This window comes from Hibiscus syriacus, unplaced genomic scaffold, assembly GCF_006381635.1.
Source record: "Hibiscus syriacus cultivar Baekdansim isolate YM2019G1 unplaced genomic scaffold, ASM638163v2 tig00111671_pilon, whole genome shotgun sequence".
Taxonomy (NCBI): Eukaryota; Viridiplantae; Streptophyta; class Magnoliopsida; order Malvales; family Malvaceae; genus Hibiscus; species Hibiscus syriacus.
This window is the reverse complement of record NW_024063152.1, coordinates 1,733,873-1,752,932: the sequence shown is the minus strand read 5'-3', so window position 1 is coordinate 1,752,932 and position 19,060 is coordinate 1,733,873. Positions and strand designations below refer to the sequence as shown.

Genomic DNA, 19,060 nt, shown 5'->3' with positions numbered 1-19,060 from the left:
TTATCATTTTCGCCCATATCATATTTTCACATTTGTTTAACCCTCTAAATTGCTTAATTGCATCATTCTATACTCTATCCCTCACTTAAAACCCTAAATTGAGGATTTAAAGTTAAAAAATAAGGTTTAAGGTTAGGGTTTAAAGGTTATGAGGTTATGGTTTAGGGTTTATAGTTATCAATTTAGGGTTTTAAGTTAGGAGTATAGTATAGAATGATACATTTAAAAGAACTTTAAGGGCTAAATTGATGTGAAAATATGATAAGGGCGAAAATAATAAATTGTGTATACTTCAGGAGTAAAAGTTACTCGTGTTTTTTTTTCACATTTTTTTCTGTACTTGATTTATAATCATAATTATCTAATAATACATTGATTTATAATTTTTATCAATTGAACGTATTCGATTAACACTAACTGCAATCAAACTCTTAAATAATACTCAATATATATAAGAATAATATTTAACGTTTTATTGTTAACTGAGACATTCATGTCACCACTTTCAATGAGCGATTCATGTCACCACTTTCAATGAGCGGTATGTGCAATGTCATCATTTTCGACATTGGATATATGCTACATCATCAGTTTTCGACATGTGATATACTCACATCCTCATTTTCGATACATGATATGTACTACATCATATTTTTTGACACCTAACATATGTAATATCATCACTTTCAAAACGTGACATGTGACATATCACTTTAGACACTTAACATGTGACATATCATCATTTTCAACACATGAAAATCTTGTCATTGACATGTGTTGACTGTTAGTCAACTAATGATTTCCATCCAATCAGAGTGCATTTTGCCTCAAAATGAAACATTAATACCAAAGTACTTCAAAAGAATATGTACAATTTTGATATTATGACTCCAAATAACAACAAAAGTACATAAAAGAAACAACTTCATATTTATGCTTGCAAATGCTTCAAAAATCTTTAACAAAATTTTTCAGTGTACAGTCTCACCACTCACACTTGCAACGATATACAAAACACAAGAACATAAAAATGGCAGCCCCGTCAGTTAGCGGTCCAAGAGCTGCCTTTATTTGGTTTTACTAAGGACTTGCAGAAGGAAGAGAAAGCTCCTTTGAGCTCATCTGGAAGGGGAGAGAAAGAGGGAGAGCCAAAGGGCGTTTTCTCGCAGAAAATGAATGTGCCAGCGCTGGCTGCTGCTTGTTAAGCCCTTCCATGATAAACGAGAAGGCTCCAAAGGTGAGGCAGCTCTGAAGTAGTGCCTGGGGTGCACCTGCATAACCGTTTCAACGAAAGAAATAAGGTCCAAATCGAACCCTGTAAGCAAACGAATGAACCTCGTGATTCCTGTACCTGGAAAACTTAGAGCAAGTCCAGTGCAACATCCGGCTACACCTACACCAGCATTAATAACTGCAGGCAAACACAGAATTACTGTATATCAACACACCACGCTCGCGCAAAAAGGGCAAACAAAGAAAGAAAGACGCTGTTCCGGTGTTTTTCACAAGGCATACCATCATCTTTTCCTCGCAGCCTCTTCAAAAAGCAAACAACCAAACGGTGTTTTTCACAAGGCATACCATCATCTTTTCCTCGCAGCCTCTTCAAAAAGCAAACAACCAAACTGTGTACACCCGACAAAACTGCAAACGTCTATAAAAGGGAAAAGCAAATATATAAGAGAAGCTAGAGAGGAGGGGAATGAGAACTACGAGTTAATCATATTATTCTCGAGTCATGAGATTCTCATACCTTAGCATAAGATCCTGCCTCCACAAAGGAGCCTCTAAAGCCCTTCTTTTTAATCAATCCCGAACCTGCAACGATCACAGAAAAGCGGAAATTAAAGAAAGTGTATACCTGATCTAAGCAGACAAATAAGCCCCATCAAAATGTTAATTTAGAAATCCAGAAACCAGCTAAAGATTATTACTTGGTGACTAGAAGTTAAGCCTATGCATTAACTGGCACCTAAAGAAGTAAATTCAGAGCATTCAAATTTCAACATGCATCATATAGCAACCTAGTTCGTGAAAGAAAGCCTACAATTTGATTTCTCAAACGTCAAAAGCTCACATACATATGAATTAAGTCTCTTCAAGGTCCAAAGTTCCCAGAAGCAGTTCGAGCTTAAAGCCACGGAAGGCCATGGGAGAACCCAAGTCACCGTTATCCAAATTCTGATGCTTTGTTTTAAGGAAATTATTCAATCTATAAATCATAATTATTTAATCCATGTATTGTGTTTTTAAGTGCTGTCATAGTGCGTTCGATTCGAGGAGCATGATGCACTCTTTTTCCTCTATTAGGTGAGATGTAGAGAGATTTTTCAACGAGGCCCATGTTTCTCGTCTTGTTTTGTATGAACTGTCAGATTAATCATACAAAACGCTTCTTTTCAAAAAATAAATAAATCAAAATTTAATTTTTCAACATTATAACCATCTAATTCACTTAACTACTACCATTTTTTCGTATAGCCGCCTGTATCTATTGACCAACTAATATGGATCGAGTAGTGCATATGATCCTCCCAACCCAACTACAACCATTTTTCCCATAACCAAATTAATCCACCACTTCCAAGCTTCATCTGATACAAAACATGACCAAAAAATGTAATCCTTAAACAAAGCCAAATTTAAAAGAGAAACAAATTGATCTGTAAACAAAAAAATCAAAAGAAATAAAGAAACCCGAAATTCGATTTTAAAAAATCCTAAAAACTTGTTATTTAACCATACACATCAACAATGCCAATAAAACCCAAATATAAAAGACTAATTTTTTCAGAAAAAAAGAGATATGAAGCATCAAATCAAAAAGAAAAGGGGGGATACCGTAACCGAAGATGGAGCCCATGAAGGCCCCGCCGGCGGAATCTCCTGCGAAATTGATGAGGCATACGGCAGGGGAATTGGGATTAGGAGGAATTGGGATTGTAGCTTTTGAAGAATTAGGATCAGGACTAGGGTTTGATTCATGTCGGTTTCGGCGGACGAGTTTGATGAATCCAAAGTAGCCATTTTTATTACAAAAATATTTGCTCTGTGCGTAGCTATCGCTTCTTTGAAGAAACAAAAAGATACAAAAAGAAACGAACTGTTCGATGTTTAGTTTTGCATATCCCCAAACGCACCGTTTAGCTTTGTATTCTTTTTGGGGATTATTATACAAATTGGTAGTTGAAGTTGGCAAAATTTCTCAAATTGGTATTTAAACTTAAAAAGAAATTCTAATTAGAAAACTTGACAATAATTTCATCATTTGACCAATCAGTCTCACATCAACAATATAATTTGAATGCACTAAAACAGTTAACATTGTTGAGTATTTGATCGAATCGAGTTGAATAAAAAAATTTACAATTAATCTAATTGATTAGTCTTATTTTATAACTCAAACTTTATTTAAATTTTTTTGAGTTAAAATATTTTATAAATTTGAGCGCTTAATTGACTAAACTATCAAATCAAGCCCCAAACTGAGCCAAACCATACAGATTCTTAGTAATCTTATTGTTGATGATAGTTCAAATAATTCGAGCCCTCGTCTTCAAGGACCGGTTATTCATTGCTTAAAATGTGCTGCTCATTAAGAAGATGGTAGGTTGACCACCGTGATAGGCCAATCCGGTGCTTTGCATTCATACTAAGGTCATCGCCGTGGTCTGATGCTAGTTTCTGAAATGCATTTGGTGCCTTGTAAACGTGTGTAACAAAAATCGTTGTTAATATGTTAATTCATCGGCCGATGTTGTTATGGTTTGATTTCTTATCGAGGCAACTAATTGTGGTCACATGTTATCTAGGGATTGAGCTTGCCAAGCAATCGGATTCTGTGAATGACGTATGCTTGTGGACTTGAGTGTTATAGATGTTCTTACGGAGATGCTTCAAGTCAGAGACGCTGCTGCAAAACTCGTGGCGGGCAATTCCCTTGGTGCCGAGCTCACTCAAGGACCCGAACCACTCGGTCATGAGATCGCGGAGGATGTTTTCTGTGTATTAGCTGTTGCAGAGGCAAATGCAGTTTCAATAGCTGAAAACTTGGTGAGAATCCGGGAAAGGCAAAGTTTAAAATTAAGCTCGACTCGACTCGAAAACTCACGAGCTAAAAATTATCAAGCTAAGCTCGAACTCGAAATATAATATTGAAACTCGGCTGGAACTCGAAAAGGCTCGAACTCAAAAAAATTTCAAGAGCTCCATTGAAGCTCGATTTTGAGCTCGATTCAAGCTCGAACTCGATTCAAGCTCGAAGTCAAACTCGAATTTGAACCTACAAAAATCTTATAATACATTTAAAAATGTATTTTTAAAAATTTATAATTATTAATAATGTATTTTTAATATATTTTTAATAATGTAATTTAAAAAAAAAATCAAATTATAATATAACATTTTTTCGAGTAGCTCGCGAGCTTTTAGAGTCGAGTATTAAGTAGCTCGTTTTAGCTCGTTAAGAATTCGAGTCGAGTTCATTCGATTCAAGTGTTGATCGAGCTTTGACCGAGTCGATCTCGAGTAGCTCGCGATCTATCTCGTCTCATTTACAGCCCTAGGTGCAACCATACAATCCCCCTTCTGGTCAAGCTTTTGGGCTCTCAGCGCAATGAAGTAAGAGAAACGGTGTCCGAAACTATTGCTCCGCTGAGCTACAATCAGGAAGATCACGAAGCACTAAACGAATCAGGGGATGTCCCTGTCTGCTCGGAATTGTTACATGACATCCGGCGGAGCTGAGGGATAATGCTGCGGAGGCTCTTACCAATTTCCTTGAAGATCCACTGCAGCATGAGATTATATCTCAGGTAGTTGACCATCCTTCATTTCAAAGTACACCGAACAAATTCGGTAGGATTCACACCATTTCCGATGATCGGACATTTGGTTCTACGAGAAGGATGACTATCGATCAAGAAGCTTCATCAAGTAAATAGGCCATCATCCCCAGGCATCATTGACACTTCATTCTGTTAAAATTTGTACAATGTTGGTCTATTTATATTGTTGTTTCGATCCTCCCGTTTTACAAATCTTTACCTCTTCTTAAGAAGCTCTAAGAAATTAGAAAGGGGAAAGGACAAATGAGGGAAAAAAAAAACAATTAGTGTAATACAATTACTGACCATTGGGGCTCTCATTATCCTCTTTATGATCAGCAATTACATAATGATCTTCCGAGAGGTCATCCTGTTGCTCTTTTTCAAATGTATCTTCATCCCAATCACCGTTGTTTGAGTCTTCATCACTGCTCCGTTTCTTCTTCATGATTTTCGGAACCATCGGAATTACTGATGTGAGATCTAATAGTCTTCCTCGTTGTTTATATATTCGAATCGAACAGCACTAACTTTTCGGGCATTTCCCGCTAATATCTGCATCCAAGACAATATGCACAAAATTATTACGCAAATGACTGATATTTTCGACACTCAAAATATTACATTGTTCGGTGTGAATGCAATATCTCGAAAAGGTTTGGAACCGTACCTCAAGTTTATATATTTGATGCCTTTCCTTCAGATCTTGGCGATCAGATGCAGCTTCGGAATTCTCATCATCTTCTTCATTGCCCCTTTCAAGCACTACTTTGACACTCTCACCCGTCCTTGGTATATATCCAAATTCTTCGCATACAAAACCCGATATGGTCTCGTATTGATGTTCCTATAAAACAAAATATGTTACATCTGAATGCATATTCATAGACATTTCTATATTTACTAAACTAGCAGAAGCTAACAAATAAAATGAAATTATGCACGAGGATTATATCAATAATAATGAGTTATAAAAGTAATATACCTCTGGAATTTTGATGTTTAGATCTTCGGAAAGTTGGTCAATAGATGTATTAGCATCAACATCAAAGATACCCTCTGCTCGCATTACGATATAGCCGGTTTTCTTAATGAAAACAAGTATAAACAAAAATAGTAAGTCCTTATTTTAAATAAAGTACACTTAAAAGTTCAGATAGCATGATGAACTATGCATCAATATGAACCCTAATAACAAATGGAATCTGATGCATCAAATATAAATCCTAAAAGTAAACAGATTCGTTAAACAGAAAAATAAATAGTTTATCTCGAACATAGATCAAATGAAAATGCAAATGGATCCCTAAAAAAAAGATACCATTTGTCTAAGATGAACACCTCTAATAGTGGTGAGTGGAATAGTATCTATAAGGTTCAAAATGTGGTGGATTGGAACCATAGGGTTCACAAAAGTTGCTGTTGTAATGGTGATCAGGACGCTGTTGATATTGGTAAGGGGACTGAAGATATGGACCATGACCATGGCTGCCGTAAGTGCTCGGCTTCCAGGTCTTGATCCAGGCGACCTCTATACCCAATTTCGTCAACTTCTTCAAGATCGATTTCGAGTTTGCTCGGCCGGAAACAAGAGCCATTCCTTGCTCCGCATCGATAGTGTAAGTTGCTCCTACACAGGTACCATCACAATTAATCCACTAAAGAAAAAACCTTAAACTCTTAACCGTGACTAAATCATAAACTCTAATAAAACTACATTTGATTAAGTTCAGAATTTTGGTCAGGCTTTCATACCATCCTGGAGATTGAGAGTTGACTCTTAGACCAAAACTCTAGGGGGGAACATTATCATAGTCAATCATTTAAGAAAGGCTAGCTTGGTAGACTGGTTAACTGGTAAACGAATAAGAGGCAGAGAGAGCTAGTATATATATACACACAATGAAATTCTATTATGTATGTCTGAGATTATGAATATCTCTGCAATAATGTTGTCTTCAATGAAAAAGATTGTGAGATTTTCTTTTTCTGTTTAATAATGGGAAGATGAGAAGTTATTCAAGATATAATCCGTGACTTGTTGTTAATTAGAATTAAAATATTGTCTTTTATTGGTACACTACAGGTTTTATTAACAAAATTTTCTCAACTTTAAAAATTATGTATTTACTATTTTTTGTTTGCAGGATAGATTACATAAATGACCACTTAATTATGAGATGATTTCAATTTAATCACTAGTTTATTAATTTTTCCAACGTTACTTAACTAGCAAGTGATTCTTTGAATCACTTTTCGTTAGCATTCAACGGAGAAGCTACCGTGGTATTTAAAAAGTTCATATAATTACACATTTCATTCTTGTTACTTGCATATTTACTTCATCCATTGAAAATCTAATTAGATGACACGTGTAAGTAACATAGACTGAATGTATAATTGTACTATTTTTAATTGTCACAGCAATTTATCTATTAAATGTTAACGATAGATAGCTTTATTGATATTATTTAGATAGTTAAGTGACTTGTTTGAAAAGATTAATAATTACACAAACCAAGCGACCTCGGTGGTAAAGGAATTATTATTGTTCCTTGAGGTCTTGAGTTCGAGCATCATGAATGTCAGGGGTGTGAACACTCAATGTCAAATGGTTAAGAGTTATCTTTGAACATATATTGATTTATACTTAACCCAGATTAATAAAAAAAACTAATAAATTAATAGCCAAATTGAAATTGTCACATAGTTAAGTGATCATTCATGTAATTTATTATCGTCAATTATGCATAGCTGAAATACATTTTAATATCCAATTTCTTATTTGTGTTTCAAAAAATTCACAAATTATCTTGTTATTTACATTCTACATGTGATCTAATAATTAATGCAAATTAAATCGCATATAACTTGACATACACGGAATACCATAGATTGATTCTAGTTAGCTTAATTTGCAAGAAATTATCCTTTGAAAGCTGAACTTATGTTTTGGGTAGGTTTAGAAATTTGCTTCATCTCTTGCATGAAAAAATAAATTTGATCAATGATTTTATCTCTAAACATAAAATAATGTCGTATTCCTTTTTATTTCATTAAACCATGAAAAAGTAATATTTTTTACGTTTTTATGTATTTAGAAAATTATATGAGAAAATGAACAGTCGATATAACACATGAAAATATTGTATTATCATTTTCATTTCCAACAAAATAGTGAAGTAGAAAAAAACTTCATCTAGGATAATTGAATTACTACTAGAAAAGTTTGTCCATGTACAAGTGTGATATGTGACATATTATAAAATCTCAGTTTAAGAATTCTCTGATTCACTATTTAAGTTGGGTATCTTGGTCATTCTTTTAATAAATTATTCAATTTATATTGAATTTTATGTTTATATATACAATTAAATATAGTAGTTGGACGATCAAATCAAAAGTAGAAAAATAGACGAGGTACCAAATAGACAACTTACGCAAAGAATTAGTAAGAAGAGAGTGGTAATTAAAAAGTCAGCATAATCAACAAACGTTTCTTCCAATGTTTTTTTTTTTTTTTTGAAAGATGGTAATTTGTATTATAAGCTAATGCAAAGTAAACCACCTCAAGGCCCTCATTAAAAAAACCTCCCTAACCCTCATATAAAACAAGAACTTAACTCACGAAAAGCAAACCCCAAACCACAACAAAACTCACACAAACACACATACAATCCAATCAGCTTACAGAATTAAGAACATAAAGGACTACCGATACTGAACTATAAACAAAACAACATCGATGGGGAGTAACCGAACAGCAGCAGGAACCAGGTTCACGCGACCTTCAGTAATATCACACAATCCCAACACCAAAGCCCACGTGCACCCCACTAACAACCTCTAAAGAGATAAAGGAACCACACCTCAGACAAACCGAAACATGCGTAACAACCCATAACAGACATTCGGGGAATCTGAGATTTGCATCTCTGGCACAAATGCATTGCCATCGATAGCATCACACAATTCCAGCTCAGACCCCACAAGCGCCCTATTAACAACCTCCAACGCATTAAAATGCCACTCCTTTGGCAACCAAAACCATACGCAGCTACCCCATTACAAACTGTCGGGAACACCATTTCGACAACTCATACCTCTTCTGAACAAGGACCCTCACCTTCTACCTCAACACTTGAATGCCTCATACCACTACCAGAATACGAGCCAACAGAAAAACTCGATTTTCTTTCTCAATGACCTTCATTTGTTGCGCAAGGATTAAGAAAAGAACGAGAACCAAAGGGATGAACCAGCACTAAAAAGAACCAGCAACAAACCCTGAACATGACCAGAACTAGCACCCAACAGCAGAGTAAAATGCCCATCAAGAGACAGAATGGGCACAACTTAAAACCATCATCGACAACTTCCTTAAAACCCACTAAAGGAATAACATGTGCCAACAGCATGACAGAACTCCAACACCACACCACAAAGATAGTGCTTCAATGAAACTAACTGCAAAGAACACTACCTCGAAACCCTCCTGCAACCTGAAGGGCAACTCAACACCGTCAAACTGCAGATATCTACACTCCATCACCGGCCCAAGGCCATCACTGAACTCTCTAATATCTTCATGAACCTCCGAAAGAAATAAAAGGGACAAACCTTAACATTAAGTATAACGGAAACAAAGCTCCGGAACCATCGAAACACTCTACACAACCAAAATCAATCTGACTACCTCAATACGGACACTAAAACTTGATCCTTCAAGACAAGAAAGAACAAGACCCCACAAGTTCCAAGATCGACAACACCAGGATCGACGCCAGACAACTCTACTAATCCAGCACGGAAAATGCTCCATAGCTCCATAAAACTGGATAGCCACCAGCAGATCGAACCTAATACTAATCCCCTTTATATTCGAACCTACACCTTGATTATACCGACAAGAGGAAGGGGAGCGAGCTTCCAGAAAACTGACAAGGAGAAAACTGCACCCAAATCAACTATCCTAAAGTGCTGAAACGCTGCTACCAGGACCTGAAACCTACCACCTACAACAAACCGACCGCCCAAAAAGACCAAGCAACACTTAGAAACTCTAAGAGCCGTCATCCACAACCTATTCACATAAATGCCAGAAACATATCTGATGCTTAAAGAAACCGAGAACAAACAAGATAAACTATAAAAATGGAGCCCTCCATCAACCTCCCATCTGCCCCCAGGACCGCAAAAACAGGCTTCATGCTTGCTACTGAACCTCACAAACACAAGAATGGATCCAACACAGAAACTCCTCATGCTTCTAAACGCATAGAACACGTATGGCACAGAAACCAAACTCCAAGAACACTTCCATAATGGAAGACGATTGAATCCTCTTACTACCGTAACTGACAAGACAACATGAATAATCTTGGAGTAGGTGAAGCAGCTTAGCAATCAACCATGTCGGCGGAGGCAGATGGGAGAAAAACAAGCTACTTTTTAGATTAATACTAATAATTATATTTTTAAATTGCTAATATTTTCTTCCAATGTACCTAATGGTTCTCAATATGTCTACCACCAACAGTGGAGTTTCATTCAATTTGTGCCTTACTTTGATTGATGTGTTGCTCTGTTGTTGTAAAACCCCAAAGTTCATCTAGTGACTAAAATGGAAAATTTGAAAGTTTAGGGACCAAAGTGTAATTTTCAAAAGTTATGTGATCTGGTCTCATAAATGAAAAGTTCACCCTTAAGAATGGTATTTATGTTTCTTTCATATTTTGATCCGGAGATTATATTAAAAGCAATTAAGCGATAAAGATCGGTAAAATATTTGGATAATTTGATCGAATCGGAAGTCTGCAAAAAATTGAAGGAAGGTAGTTTGGGGCTAGAAATATTACATTGATATTTTTAATTAGTGGAATTTGGTGTGAATTAGTGAAACTTGGAGGAATTTCCATGTTAAAGTAGAATAATGAAATTTAGTGACGAAATTGAATATTTGGAAAATTTAGATAGGCAAAGGTGGAAATTGATAAATGAGATTTTTATATTTATTTAATGTTACGAAAATGGAGACAAAAGGATGGAATGGTGGTAATTATTAAGATTCATTAAGGGTAACTACAACTTTTGGACTAAAATGAATTTTAAAAATTCACTTTTAATAGAATTTTACAAGTGTACATAGATATTTTGGGAGATTTGTCCAGAAATTTGGCTTATCCTTCCTATATATGCCGTGAACCATGAATGAAAAAGAAGACAAGGTATGTTTTCTTTCTTTTTCTTCATTTTAATCCTTTTTCCTTTGATTTTTGGATTAAGTTATGAAATAGAAAAATGATCCATATCAAAAATCTCTATCATTTGGTGATAATATTTCATTGCTTCCATGCTTGGATCATTGGATTGTTGTTGATGTGGAAATGATTGAGAATGGATGAAAATGATGTGTTGATGATAAAATTATGCTTGAATAAAGTTGAAAATCAAGCTTGAAATATTTTTATTCAATTCTACATAAAAGGAAGAAAACAAAGAAAAATTGTGGAAAGATTTTATAAGGAATAGAAATTATGTATGAGGGATTCTGTATGCTTATATTATGATTTGAACCAATTTGGAAAATTGTGAAAGTATAGGGATTTAATTGTATAATTTGAGAAATATGGAGATTAGTGCTCAAATGTCTAATAACTGATGTATTAGGTTGAAATTGAATGTTGTAGTGCAAAAATTGATATTTGGATGATGATTTGGATCAAATTGAAAATTTGTGAAATTATAAGGACTTATTTGAAATTTATGGAAAAATTTAGGGACTGAAGTGAAACTATTTAATAGATGATGCACTATGCTGGAACTAAAAACTTAGTATTTTGAATTTGATGTAAGAATGTGAAATTGGACTAATTTGGAAATTTTGTAAAATTTAGGAACCAAATCATAAATTACGAAAAAGTTTGGCATTTTAGTGAAAATTTTCAGTTATGAGTAATCAATGTTGAAATTAAATATTTGGGTACTGAATCTTAAGTTGGAATGTTGATATAAGATCAAATTGCAAATTTGGTTAAGTGTGATGGTTACATTCGAATGGATTGAAATAAAGGATTGAATTGTAATTATACAAATGTGAAGGTACTGAAATTTTAAAATGCTAGAGTGTTCGGGATTGATTTTAATAAAGTAAAAATGATGAAGGATTAAGATGCAAGTTGTAAGAATTGATGAAGAAATTAAAGATGCAAAATAATGAAAACAATTTAGATTTTTGAATCTAGCTGTAAGTTTGAAAAATCACTAGAAATTCTATACAAATGATTAGCAGATAATTTTTATACCGTTGTATTTGTATGTCAGTCTAGTTTTTGCAAAAACAAACGTGGATTGATTTCGAATTGTATAATGAAAGATACGAATTTTCGATGGATGATAGGTCAAAAAACAGGGCAACAAATTCTGCTCAAAACAAATTCTAGAAATTGGATTAGAAAATTCACTATAAATTATACAAGTTGAGTTATAAAAATTAATTTATATGATTAGATTTGTATTCGAGTATAGTTTCAAACCAAAGAAATGGAATTAAAATCCAGTGAGTAGATTAATACAAAATAATGATTCTTGAAAGGTAGTGCAAGTTGTCAAGAATATGGAAATTTATAGTTAAATGATGAAATATTGAAATTGGATTAATATAAGAAGTTGTATAAGTTAGAAGTTCAATTTGTAAGCTTTGGAAAAGTTGGTGATGAAATGGTAATTATTTAAAGTTAATGTATTGTATTGGAGTTAATGTGAAAGTGACTAAATATGACAAATGAAATGGATTTAATTTGAATATTAAAGAATTATTTTAGACATTTTCGAAATGCTAGATTATATTTTAAAGAAAAGTTTATTCATAGTTAAATGCGAAATTTTGAAAAAGCTAAATTTTGAAAAAGCTAAGTAAATTGCTGTGAGAACTAATTATTTAAAGAACTTGGATGGTTAATTTAATAAAGCTAAAATTTGTTATCAATTTTGTGAAAGAAATCAATATTGAATATACATTAATGATATTGTTAATATATTTATATGAATATTAATTTATTATGTTGGTTAGATATACTAATATATGAATGAAACAGTATATGAATGTGATAATTTTCTATTAATATTGTTATATATATATATGAAAAAGATATAATATTTAAATAAAGCCCAATGTATAAGATTTGAGAGTCATGGGTACATGAAGTGGAGTGATTTTGGATATGTTTCTGTACATTTGTGTACATCTGTCATTCACTTTATTGCATTATTGTTCAATGATTACTAATACTAACACTTTATGTACATTACAATTCACTAATTACTGATATCAGCAGTTATACTGCATACCGTGCAGAACACTCGTTTTCTGACTCATGTACCATGTATTCTCATGATTATATAATGAACTATAAAATGAAACCAAAATATATAATACTGTAAAAGATAGAGTACAGTAAAGGATATAGCACAATGAAAGGAACAGTACAGGAAAAGAGACAATATGGAGGAAGGGAAAAGTACAAGAAGAAAAGACAGTACAAGTTTAATTATTGTATCACAGTAAAGTTTTATATGTAAAAGAAAAATTGATTTAACATTTAATGGTTTATAGATAAAAAGATAAATTATAAGTTACTCATATATGAAATGATATGGTTAAATCTTATTTAACTGATTAAATGGTTTTATACTATGTTTTTATACGATATTTTGTACCAAATATATATGTGTTACACAGTATTGTTATGCGCTATTATAAGTATAAATTAAATGGATTGAATTTGAATATGTATATGTGTGTGTGAATAATGTTATACATGTGAAAGAAAAAGACTATTATATGCTTACTTAACGTGCTTATTACATAAAATACTCGATATTAATGTTTTTATATTTTTAGGAGATGTTTTAATAAATTTAATTATAAATATTACAAATGTTATATATACATGGTGATATAAAAATGTATGATAAAAGTTGAGCTAAAATATTAAAATAATATAATATGAGAAATCGTAATAAAGAAAGAAGAGAATATGGTAAGTGGTTAAGTGGATATATATATATATATATATATATATATATATATATATATATATATATATATATATATATATATATATATATATATATATATATATGAGTGGTAATAAATTATAAGGATTGATTGAATTATTTTTAGGCAGTGTTAATAGTGATATGAAGTAGTATAGACTTCTCTAATTGTCACATCAAACTAAATACGAATTGAAAATTAAATATTTTATTATTATTTTATGTGTTTAAATAATTATTAAATTTGGAAGTTTTGAAAGAAAGAAAAAAGCAAAATTTTGAAGTAGGAAAAATAGTACAAAAACAATGTGACATCCTTAATTTGTATTCAGATTCGAATATAGGTTAAGGTGTTACCGTGGTAAGTTGGACATCTTCCAAATCTTTCTCATACACTATCCGAACCCCACATTTCTTCACCCCCAACACCTTTGCCACGAGCATCATATGAGAATATCAATTCAAGTTCATCACATTCCTGATTTGAGCAATCCGGTGTTGATGTATTCTTGGTTTCCCTTTCACCACATTCATTCTGCAAGGAATATGGATATAACACGTCACGATACCAGTAACCAAGAAAAAGGTGGTCATTTTTTATGGGCTGATTAAATCCTTTCCCTAAATGAATGCCAACGCCATCAAGATCTCGAGGTTCTCCACAATGGATAACAGCATTACACCTGATTCGCTCAATCCGCGAAGAATCACCACCGGCAAAAATGCAGCAGAAAGCGACTCCCATCCATTGACTATCATTCCGAATATTGAGAGGCAGTGGCATCTTTATTGAAGAGTAGACTCTTTGATGGCTGAACCATTCCGGGATTTCACTTCCAGGTATAATAACATTGAACCTTCTACAAGAATTTGCAAATACCGGCAAAATAAAGCACCCTTCGCTGGTAACCAAAAACACAAATTCTTAAGTACGAGATTTTGTTGAGGAAAAAAGAGAGATTGAACAACCTTCATATGTTTTTTCAGCAATGTTAATGCATTGATGGTCTCAGCCAATCTGTAGCAGTTGATACCTATAATATACCCAAAATAACTTGAATTGCATAATTTTGATGGATTAGCAATTAGTTCCAAAGAAGCACAATCATCTATGTGAGTAGTTGCTATACTTGTTGGAAGCTCGGGCAACGATTTCAGCCCGCGGCAATTCATCAATTTAAGAAATTCAAGCTTGGAAAGCTGAGTAAGAGAATCAGGTAGGCTGATGAAATTGTTACTGCTGAGATCGAGTCTTTTCAAAGAGGATAGACAAGAAATATCAATAGGAATATCTCCTTCACAAAGATTGCAGTCCCTTAGATTCAGCTCTGTCAATGAACCCGACAACGAAGGCAACATCAGAGCCATTGAATTCGTCTTTCCTCTTTGGATTTTTTTGAAGAGAGAAGGCAGATTTTTTCGGAACTTAGATGAAGATCCCTTGCAGCCGTTGAAAGACAAAACTTTTAAGATTTTTATGTCGAAAAATGAAGGACGGTGGTTTTGTTATGGCCGTTTCACTCAAGTCGAGCTCTTCCAAAAACTCTGCTAGCTGCAAACTCTCTGGCAAAAATCCAACACTATAACATCCGGAAAGGTCAAGAGTTTTTAGACAATCCATTTTGCAATCAATCTCTGGAAACCAAAGAAGATTTGGACAACCCAAAAGAATGAATGTTTGAAGAGATTCCATTCCAATTTTGGTTGGAAGATTCCTAAGACTTTTGCAGCCTCTCAAATTCAAATTTTGAAGCCTTTTAAGCTCTGCTATGGATGGATGAACATCAACTATTTTTGTACAACCTTCCAGGATCAGAACTTCAAGATCTGGGGCCATTGTGAAGTCCGGAGTCTTGATCAGGTTCGGGGACCCTCTGAGGTTTAACACTTTCAGCTTGTACAAGGGCTGTTGAAAACAATAATAAATTAGAGAGAAAAAATAAGAAAGCTCATTCTTGTTATTTTGGTCTCTATCATAATCAAATTTTATTCATTCATCTTAAAAATAGAATTAATTCTTACTCTGGTTCCCTTCCATAGTTGTTCAATGTGACTGTATTGTAACAGAAGTGCAACAAGGTTGTCCGGTTGAAAGCCTGAGGGCAGAGATCTTAAAGGACATCCTTTCCAATCTAAAAGCCGTAGCTCATTAGAAAGATATTTGAGACCATCACAATTTGAGAGGCAAAGAACTTTGAGCAATCTCAATCTTTTCATCTTTGAGAAGGCATCGACACTCGAATTGAGTGTCTTGTTTGGTTCCCTGATAACCATGAGAAAAACAAAAAAAAGAGCTTCAAACTATGCAAAAACAAATCCAATACCTAAAAGCTACGTTACTCCATTACTGTGTTTTCAATCATCCGTGTTTGATACTTGTATCTGACGCATATTCGGTTAAGAGTATTGTTATATGATATTTTAAGAACTCTTCGAATCCATGGACAAATATTAAAATCAATGCACATGTAAAACACATATCTATATCTAACCCTTAAATCTCAGTTCAAATCACCTAAGCTAACAAACTGGAATTATTTTGCTCCTAACACACATTGTTTTGCAATATAATAAATAAATATATTCCTCCTACTTGATCAAATATTCAAAATATTTTTGTATATTTTTGTACATATGAAGACTTAGTTTTATTGAATGACTTACAGATTTTTTTGTTAGAACATGTTGGATGTCCCTTTCATCCCACAATCTGCAACACTTTCCAGGTTCATCAATAGATTTTTCCCAAACAACTTTTCTTCCCATTTCTTGTAGCAAGCCATGCATCCACAATCTGTTGTCTTCATCAACTGCCACTAGGGATTTCTTAACGAGAACATCGATTCCAATATCTAGGAAAAACTCAACCATCCAACACTTTGGTTACAAAATCTTTCTCCTCCCCATTAAAGAATTATGCGATATCAAGAAATATATTATTTTCCCTTTCTTCCAATCCATCAAAACTGATTCGAAGTCTATCAAGAATTTCTTTGTTGGAGTCTCGTTTAAGTCTTTCAATTGCACTTCTCCATTGAGTTGCATCTCTACCACACAAAAAAGAACCCAACACTTCAAGAGCTAAGGGAAGACCACCAGCGTAGCGTACAACATGCTTAGAAAGCTCAATGAAAACACCTTCTAATACTGTCTCACTATCGAAAGCTTTCAATTTAAAAAGCCGAAGTGCATCATTGGGACTCAATGTTGTAGGCTTATACACATAATCGGCTCGATAGGATCGGAGCAGATGTTCATCTCTTGTTGTTACAATGATCCTACTGCCTGAACCGAACCAATCACGCCTTCCAACCAAGTGTTCCAAGTATTTTCTGTTATCAACATCATCGATAACAACAAGAACCTTTTTGTGAGACAACCTATGATTGATGATTGCATTTCCTTCATTAACATCGAATATATTGAATCCTCCTTCGGACAAGGTTTGAGTAAGAAGTTGTTTCTGTAAAGAAGCAAGTCCCAATTTGTTTGAAACTTCTCGAACATCAGCAAGAAAGCTTTTACCTTCAAAATGAGATGACATTTGGTTGTAAACAACTCTTGCAAGAGTGGTTGTACCGATGCCACCCATTCCACATATTCTTATAATACGGACATCATCTTCTCCAACATCGATTTTTGAATAAAACTCTTCCAAACGGGAACTAATTCCGACCAACTTATCATGAATAATCGTATACGTTTGACATAATTTTGCCGAGACTTTTTTAACAATAGCTCCAATGAATTCAGATTCATAATCATGCCTACAACAGAAATTAAATTTAGTTTTTTTATTCATTTAAGAAATGAACAGATAAGACCATGAAATAAATGATCAAAGAGAGACAAGAATGAATTACTTGTTATTCAAATGCCATCCCTTGATGTTAGAAACCTCAGTCAAAGCATTTCGCCATCTTTGGATCTTGTGTCGATCTTCCTTGTATGTATCTTCGTGTTTGGCGAATGCTTCTCCAACTTTATACTTTTGTTTTCTTAAATCAGACGGATCAACATCATAGAAAATTGGGAATATTTTATGAACCTTTTCCAATTTTTGTTTAACAATCTCAGCAAGCTCCTCTAAACACCAACTTGAAAAGGTGTAGGTTTTGGAGAAAACGATTACCGAGCACCATGATTGTTGAATGGCTTTAAAGAGTTCTGGGGCAATCTCTTCGCCGGCCTCCAGCTCCGGCTCATCCCTGAAAGTGACGATTCCGCTGCGTTGAAGAGCATCATAGAGATGATCTGTAAAACTTCTGCGGGTATCTTCACCTCTAAAACTCAAGAAAACATCATATTTGTGTCTGGAAATAGACGAGGAAGACAAGGCAACGACAACATGACGAATTATAGGAGGAAGAAAAGGATGTCTCAATCCGATGTTCAAAATCAATATATATATAAAGATGGCCTAAAACCCAGGAAGAAACTAGGAACAGTCCAAGTAAAAGAGCAAGAATGAAGAGAAAAGGAGATCAAATTTCCAAAAACAAAGGTTTCTGAGCAATTTCTTTATAATTATTAAATTCAAAAGGAAGAAAGCGTGTAGTGGTGGAAATGAAGTGTCTTCCCGGAAGAATCCAAGAAGCTGGGACTACAACTGCTTGCTTTGCTTTCTTCTGTTCACTGTTGACTAGGCCTCGAGTCGAGCATAAGTCGACAAAGTGGACTATTTTAATTATAAATTATAATATAAAATTATTTTAACTTTTAGACTTTTCTCCCATTAATATTTAAAAAATATTTTTCTTTTTATAAATTTCAAATCTCTACCGTATCAATAATATCTGATCTAGATTAATTCATCAATAAATCAAATAACGATAATTATAAAAAACATAACTTTAAATTGATAATATTTTATAATATTGTAGACTATTTAAAAAAGATGGTGAGAAAAATAAATCAAAATATATATGGTGAGAAAAATAAACTACGAATAAATGAATATATTAGAATTAATAGAATGTTATTAAACTATTTAATACATTAAGCACAACTATTAAAGAAAATTTATGAAATAAATAATTGTACCGTCTCCAAAGAAATTTGAAACTTGTTCGGAAGCAATGAAATTAAACCTACCAACTAGTTCGTTTAATAGGACAAGTACTTGATTCTTTAAGCAAGATTAAAAATCCGAATCATAACCATTACAGATCAAATTT

The 19,060-nt window shown here is 33.6% G+C and overlaps 1 protein-coding gene and 2 pseudogenes across 1 annotated transcript; 1 reads left to right on the top strand and 2 right to left on the bottom strand.

The window, feature by feature from the left end:
* Positions 1-908: 908 nt before the first annotated feature.
* LOC120167178 lies at positions 909-3,042 on the bottom strand (annotated as a pseudogene).
* Positions 3,043-3,777: 735 nt separating this feature from the next.
* Positions 3,778-4,746, top strand: LOC120167346 (annotated as a pseudogene).
* Positions 4,747-15,661: 10,915 nt separating this feature from the next.
* Positions 15,662-19,046, bottom strand: LOC120167345 (TMV resistance protein N-like). Its single transcript, XM_039176392.1, has 5 exons — positions 19,020-19,046; positions 17,747-18,303; positions 16,548-17,650; positions 15,906-16,146; positions 15,662-15,789 (listed from the first exon to the last, which is right to left on the bottom strand). The coding sequence occupies exons 1-3, from the start codon at positions 19,044-19,046 to the stop codon at positions 16,798-16,800; spliced, it is 1,437 nt and encodes a 478-aa protein (XP_039032323.1). The 3' UTR covers positions 15,662-15,789; positions 15,906-16,146; positions 16,548-16,797.
* Positions 19,047-19,060: the final 14 nt, after the last annotated feature.

Excerpts from the sequence above, each read along its gene's own strand:
- LOC120167345 (XM_039176392.1), bottom strand. The coding sequence starts at position 19,046 with ATGGTTATGATTCGGATTTTTAATCTT. Across the intron at positions 18,304-19,019 it reads TGATTCGGATTTTTAATCTT|GCCATCTTTATATATATATT; the intron begins GCTTAAAGAATC and ends CCTGGGTTTTAG. Across the intron at positions 17,651-17,746 it reads GGATGGCATTTGAATAACAA|GCATGATTATGAATCTGAAT; the intron begins GTAATTCATTCT and ends TTTCTGTTGTAG.